At 42.2% G+C, this 7,400-nt stretch overlaps 1 protein-coding gene across 1 annotated transcript in view; it reads right to left on the reverse strand.

Annotated features, from left to right (window-relative positions):
- Positions 1–2,550: 2,550 nt before the first annotated feature.
- Positions 2,551–7,400, reverse strand: part of LOC147023416 (solute carrier family 15 member 1-like) — a 113,370-nt gene continuing 108,520 nt past the window's right edge. Inside the window, exons 10-11 of the mRNA XM_085890338.1 lie at positions 3,624–3,731; positions 2,551–3,508 (exon numbers count right to left, since the gene is read on the reverse strand). Of these exons, the coding sequence (XP_085746464.1) occupies positions 3,260–3,508; positions 3,624–3,731 (357 nt within the window). The 3' untranslated portion in view covers positions 2,551–3,259. The remainder of the gene's footprint in view (positions 3,509–3,623; positions 3,732–7,400) is intronic.

The following is a 7,400-nucleotide window of genomic DNA, read 5'->3' on the forward strand; positions in this document are numbered from 1 at the left end:
CTTTCGCTTCCTGCGGAAATATTTGGGGGACAGGGCACAGAGAGATCTGGCGGAGGGATTCGATAGAAGACAAACACCACTGACCTGCCTGTGGTTGGAGAGTGAGAGACCTAAAGACTCAGCCTCATCACTGGAGATACCAATGATCCTATATGCCTTCGTTTCACAGCGTGAAGCTGAGCTATACGAGAGAGGCGGGAGCACCAGCCCAGAGGGGAGAGCAGTACTCCATCATGCTGTGGACGAAAGCTTTGTATGAGCCAAGGAAGGACTTTTCACGACGGAGGATGCCCAGTCGGCGACTGGCTTTGGAGGCCAGCTTGGAAAATTGGCTTTCCCAGGAAGATCATGGCATATCGTGAGATCCAGAAGCTTGAATGAAAAGACTTCTTCAAGAGGATTGTTGAAAAGTAAATGGTGGAGTTTTCCCAGGCAGTTCTCCTGTTATTACAAAACAAGCAAAAGTACTCGTCCCAAGTGACTGCAAAAACAAGCAATTTAATTTTTTTTTAAACCTAATTGAAATATAATCATACCCAGGTGCACACCCTTGGAGTCCCCTTCCTATGCGTACAAGGTTTCAAGTTTCTCGCTGCCATCATCATGGAGCTATGGTGCTTCAAACACAAATCACATATATACCAGCTATTGTATTCCTATAGAGAGATGAGTGAAAATATTCAAAGTTAAATTACTTGCATAGAGTATGAAACAACAATGCACCTTCAAGAACGGGCTGACAGGATGGCCTAGAGGTATGTGCACTCGTCCCTCAGCTGTCTTGCTTGGGTTAGAATCCCAACCCAGCTATGAACTGTCACCCCCAGTGTTTCACACGCACGCAAGGTGATTCGTCAATGTGTGTGTCGTGACTGCTGTCTCTTGGATGGACGGTAAACAGGCATCTGCCAGCATTCGTTGGTTGTCCCATCTGCCAGCATTCGTTGGTGGATGTTAAAGATCCCATGGTGCCCTTTGTGAAGAGCAGATGAGCTATCGCTGGCAAAAATGCCTGCCCTAACCAGCAGAGAGAATTCCATTAGCGGCACAGCCGTGCCCTTAGCCAATGATGCTGCCCAGCAGCCTTGTACTGCACACAAATGAAGAAGACCTTCAAAAACGTTCATATCTCATGGTGTAATGATAATAATTAATCACATAACCAAGGAAAACTTGTATATCGAGAGTTCATATAACACCTTACTCCATGCAGTCTTGAGAAGGACATGGGACGGGTCTTTCCAAGTCTTACTTTGTGTTTCCGAACATGTTCTATATTTGTGACATACCACATTTTCTCTGAATATCAATATTCCTCAACGTTGAGAGTGCGAGCGGCACATTTGATTGGTTGAGATGACGTAAAATGGCGGAATATTTTGTCCAAGTACCACGAAACTGGAGGTTTCTAGAAGTGCAAACAAGGCGATTTGTGGTCTGATGTTCAAGTATGTAATTCAATTGAAATAAAATAAAAGTTTAAACGTTGTAGAAAAGAAAAACTTTTTCAGAAGTTTACCAACAATGAGCACCAATCTTTTCAGAACTTTCACATCACCTTTTACACACATTAATTACTTAGTAGTTCTTGTTGTTTGTGTCCTTTAGGGCATCCAAAAAACAGTAGGTTTTCTGTTTGGGATGATTTCAAATTTTGTTTGACTACCGGACAGGTAGGCAGACTAAAACAATTACCTTACCTCTCTCTGCGATGCACACCCAGGATGAGATTCTGCACAATTTACCAAATTCAGAGCTAAAGTACTGATAACCTGCAGGTTCGTGTTCTACAGTGTTCAAAAGACAACATTCAATTGAAATGAAGTTGTTTCTCAATCATAGACTGACATCTGTCAGACAGACAGACAGGCAGGCAGACAAAGTGAACCATGCAATTGCTTCACCCCGCTTTGCACTTCACACTCGGGGTACCATTCTTTAATCAATGAATGGGATTAGATGCCAAGCATTATGGCTTAGAGGTATGCACACTCACTTTGGAGCTGTCTAATCTGGGTTCGAATCGAGACCTAGCTCGAAACTGTTATGCTGATGTTTCACACGTAAGGCGATGCATTGATGTGTTGTGCACCATTCACCTGAGGGACATTAAGCCAGAGGACCAGTCTGCCAGCAATGGTCATTGGTGGACTTTGAATAACCCATGGTGTTTTGTGAAGAGTGGACGAGTTATTTGAAGAGACTACAAATTATTGACTGCTTCATCAATTGTCAGGCCTGGCTAGCTGGTTCGTGAAAGACTTCCGCCATAAACGTTCCCTGCTTTACCCACAAGAATATGGGAATAATTCAGACTATGAAAATAATGGTGGTAGTAGTAGTAGTAGTAGTAGCAGTAGCAGTGGTAGACTCGACTTGCAAAGTTTGTTTTTTGTTATATACAAAGTTCAGTTTTGAAATTTTGCTTCTAAAGATTAGCTTTATCAGTAGATAGAGTAAATCAAATTAGTCAGGTTTCTCAGGAAAGGAATGAGGTTTCCCAGACTATGCAACATTATGCTCCTAAAATGGTGGAAAATATAGCCAAGCTGCTGGAAAAGGTGTTCATTTATTCTATATATGCACTAAATTTCAAAGTACGAGTACAAGGTGCTGCAGCTCAAAAAAGCACCGTTCGGTTTTGTTCGAGATCTGGTTAAAATTGCTGAAAACCTCCCACCAGGTCTATGGCGACTCAATTGTAAAATTTAATTAAGCAATGCACCTGGTCCTCAAGAATGGCCAGAAATCGTAAGATTACCCCAAGAAAGGTGAGACTGGGTAGGAGGGTGCTCACAATGTGGCCAGGTGTGATGATTATGTTTATGGATATCAGCATTATCAAGCAAGTTAAATTACATGAAAGTTACAATCAGCCCTCTCCCTTATCAAGCTGGACATTTTCAAATACCGACATATCTGTGATGTGTTCTCAATCAGAATAATATTGCCAAAAATAAAGCATCTGAAGATCAAAGGATTTTCTTTTGGATTCCGGGAAGAAGGCATTTTCAAAAGAATTGTTACAACTGAAAAGAGCACGACATGACAGAATTCAATCACAAAAATGTTCGAATCATTCATTCATTACTGTCTGGTCACAGTGGCCAACAAAAACGATGAAAAATCAGTAATTGGTTTATGCTGTTTCAACCAACTAACAAACAACCCTAGTTTGGCCGCCATTGATTCATGAGGAGAAACAAATGTTGAGTAAAGATTTGTGATAAAATATGTCCTTGTGTGCTTTATATCACAGTCAGAGTTTGGTCTGCCGTAGAGTAACAATTGAAGAATATGGTGGTGGGAGATCTGTCGATTTTTCAGAACACATCGAAGTTTTATCCAAAACCACATGACTGTTATATTTCTTCTTCTCTTCCTCCTCGTATGCCTGCAACTCAACTTCCATCTCTTCTGGACTGACATATTTGTAGAAGTACGTCATGCCGGCGAAGATAAAGCTCACCAGGAAAAGCAAAGCAGCAAAGAGCAAGAACTCAGCCCACTGCAAAGATACGAGGTACGTCACACCGAAGTTTCAGGAAAAGGGCGCTGTGAAAGTACGATATTCATCCATTCACAACCTGGTTGATATTCGTCTCAAGCAGCTGTCATAATACCTGTTGCTGAATCGTTTCAGCCTCTGCCACGATGAGGACAATCAAGTCTCCAAAAGCAACTGTGAGAAGCCAGCCGGCCTGGAGTACGGATTTCATGCTTGCCGGGGCCTGCAAGTGAGGGCAAAATGGACTTCTCAGGAAGTAGGATAGAGGAAACAAACAAGGAAACAAGGAAATCGAACACAGGTGGAGGCCATTCAGCCCATCATGCCTGCGTGAACACAACACTAATTTATCTACACAATATCCAAGGAAGAAAATGCAAAAAAATGCTTTTAATGAATTAATTTTTTTTTTATTGGTTGGTTGTTTGTTTGTTTTTTGTTGTTTTTTTTTGTCTTTCTTTTCTTCCCCTCAGAGAACGGGGCATTGGCTTGGTTAAAAACACACAATATCAACCACCCCCCCCCCCCCACCAGCAGCATGCCATACACATGTACATAATCACCCATCAATACTCAAACTAACGAAGAGTCTTATCAACAAACACATACCCCTTCATCTCCATAACTGGCAGGTACCTACCTATCTAATTCTAATTTAAAAATTTAAACTTATCTCATTTTTCTGCTGCCACTACCTTTCCAGGGAGGCCATTCCATGCATTAACCACTCTCTGAGTAAATGTCCCCTGTCTTGCTACCGTCTTAACTCTCTTCTTTACTCTCAGGCTATGACCCCTGGTCCTATCACTGTCTACTGTGTTGAATAACTCATGTTATCTATACTTTCATTATCTTAAACATCTCTATCTTATCTCCTGGTAACCGCCTCTTTTCTAGTGTATAAAGCCCTGTCTCCTTCAACCGCTCCTCGTATCTGAGTCTAGCTCGGCCCGGAATCAATCTAGTAGCCCTATGCTGAACCTTCTCTTTGGCATCTATGTCCTTCCTGAGTTGTGGTGACCAGAACTGCACACAATATTCTAAATGTGGCCCTCACCAAATTCCTGTACAATGTTAACACCTCCTCTTTTGATTTATAATTGATCCCCCCTCCGAATACAAACTAAAACATTTGCTTTACCTGTAGCTGACCGGCACTGTGCTGCCTGATTACCTCCCGAATCTATTACCACCCCCAGATCCTTCTCCTGTGTGACACGCTCCAAAATTAGTGTGACACGCTCCAAATCCTGTAATCTCCATTTTCATTGTTCTTTCCCATTCTCAACACCTTACACTTGCTCAGGTTAAATCCCCTCTGCCAATATTTTGCCCAATCCATGCAAGTATCAATACTTTCCTGTTTCTGATCACCACCACCTCTGCGATTCCACCTCACCTCCAAGCTTTGTGTCATCTGCAAATTTGGAAAGCTTACTCTTTACCCCTCCATCCAAATTGTGGAGAAAAATACTGAATAGTAAAAATACCTGTTTAATAAGCCTGCCATCTCACTTTCATCACGAACCACTCTCATGGTACTATTCCTCAATTGGCCGACACTGCTCCTAACCTGTCATTTTCCCCTGATGTACTTAAAGGAAGCCTTGCTATTATATTTAATATTCTTAGCCTGTCCTTCTCATACTCTTTTTTGGCTTGACGAGTTATTTTCTTAACTTGCCTCTGTTTACTCCGATAGTGAAATAAATCTAACTCCAGTCCTGTTATTTTAAACCAAATAAATGCCTTCTCCTTCTCATTGATAGTGTTCCTCATCTCACTACTCAACCACACTGGTCTCTTTCTGCTTCTAGTTTTACACCTCATTGGAATGTACTTACTCCACACTCTACACATTTGGTCCTTAAAGGTTTCCCATTTCTCTGATGCTGATTGTCCTGTTGTTAGTCTCCAAATCTACATCACCCATTTCTCTCCTCATACCCTCAATGTTTGCCTTCCTGAAATTTAATAGCCTTTCCCGACTATCCTGAACTCTCACCCTCAACAGAATTTTTGCACACATAATATTATGTTCACTTGCTTCTAAATGCTCCCCGACCTCCAGCTCCTCCACCAAATTGGGATCGTTACTTAAAAAGAAGTCTAACACTGCACTCCCCCTCGTGGGCTTATCTACAAACTGGGTTAAAAAGCAATCCTGGACTAAAACTAGGAAATCCTCATTTGCTCTGCCCTTTCTCTGTTCCTGGACCCAATCTATCCCTGACAAGTTAAAATCCCCCATAATCAATACTCTTCCCTTACCATGTGCCCTTTTGAATTCTTCATGTACTCCTCCTTCCTCCTCTTCCTTCACACCCTGAGCCCTATAAAAGCCCCGTTTCAAACCTTACCCTGGTTCTTCTACAGCTACAGACATTCACAATTTGCACATACATGAGAATCCCAATGCTACACACCTGTCAGCCATCGGATTGGTTTCATCACTTGTTGGTTGGCGACTCATCAACGACAGCGTAGACACAAACGTGCACCGAGGCTCACAAGCATGCACCATGTGCAATTCCAATAACAAATACATACAAATAACCAGACCCAATCACATCTCTCATCTGCAATTGGAGGGAATAACCAATCAGCTCTCACCTAATGAATTACCCCAGGTGTCTCGGATTTCCATAAATTAACCCCCCTGCTCTTCCAGCCAAAGAAAGCTGCATAAAGAAACCATGAAAGGCTATGCAAGGTAAGCTCTATTGGGCTATTTTTGAATGTATGCAGCTGTAAAAGAATCTGGGTCAGGTTTGAAAGAGCAAAGGGCAGGGCTTGTCTGTTAGGTTGACTGTGAATGAACGAGCCCACACAGTCCAAGGTAGAACTACCCTCACCCCCGGTCACCCCTATCTTTATCCCCTCTGGCTGCATTCCGCCCCATATGTAGATATGCTTCGTCCGCCCTACATTGATTGGTGTTTGGACCGTCAATCGAGGTGCACACCTGCCCTTGAACTTCGTGCAAGTTCTATGAACATGGTAAGGACGTGCCTTTTATACCGATTCGGTGGCTTTGCGCCAAAACCTCTGACCACAGCCTGGTGTTTCTCAAAAAGACACATTTAGGACAGATTACAAAGGGATAAAACATTAAAAACGTTTCAGGGTGAAGTGGTTTTATACAGGAACATGCCGGAAAGGGAGAATTATTTCAAAATTAACTACAAGGGCACTCGGTGGAGCGCATACCTCCGCCACGTAATGCCTGATTCGCGAGAACATATCGGGCCCAATACATGTTTGAAATATCATGCTATACAGTCCCATATCGTTTTTGGCCCTATCAATGGTGAAGAATGACTTTTAAAATTAAATAATTCTCGTATCCAGATCCGGATTCGGATCTTCACCAAAATCTAACCAATTCGTCAATGAGACACACCCAATCTGTCCACCAAGTTTTGTCCGAATCCGTGCACAACTTTTTGAGACATTGTGCTATATATTATTTTTATCCCTATCTCTCAATGATGAAGAATCGCTTAAAAATTACCAGATCCTGATCCGGATCTTCACCAAAATCGAATCAATTCATCCGTGCCGCACACCCAACCTGTCCACCAAGTTTCGACCGAATCCGTCGACAACTTTTTGAGATATTGTGCTATATTTTGGTTTCGCACTATCTCTCAACGGTGAAGAATCACTTAAAAAAATCGAGTAGTTGGATCCGGATCTTCACTACAATCTAATCAGTTCATCCTTGTCACACCCAACCTGTCCACAAAATTTCATCCGAATCCGTCCACAACTTTTTGAGATATCCTGTACACAAACAGACATAAAGAGGTGGAAACATAACCTCCTTCACCTTCGATGATGGAGGAAATAATGATGCATATCATAATATGGTCAGTCGACCTCATTTTTA

This window comes from Eptatretus burgeri, chromosome 7 (genome assembly GCF_056783735.1).
Source record: "Eptatretus burgeri isolate ZD-2024b chromosome 7, Ebu_testis_v1, whole genome shotgun sequence".
Lineage (NCBI taxonomy): Eukaryota > Metazoa > Chordata > Myxini > Myxiniformes > Myxinidae > Eptatretus > Eptatretus burgeri.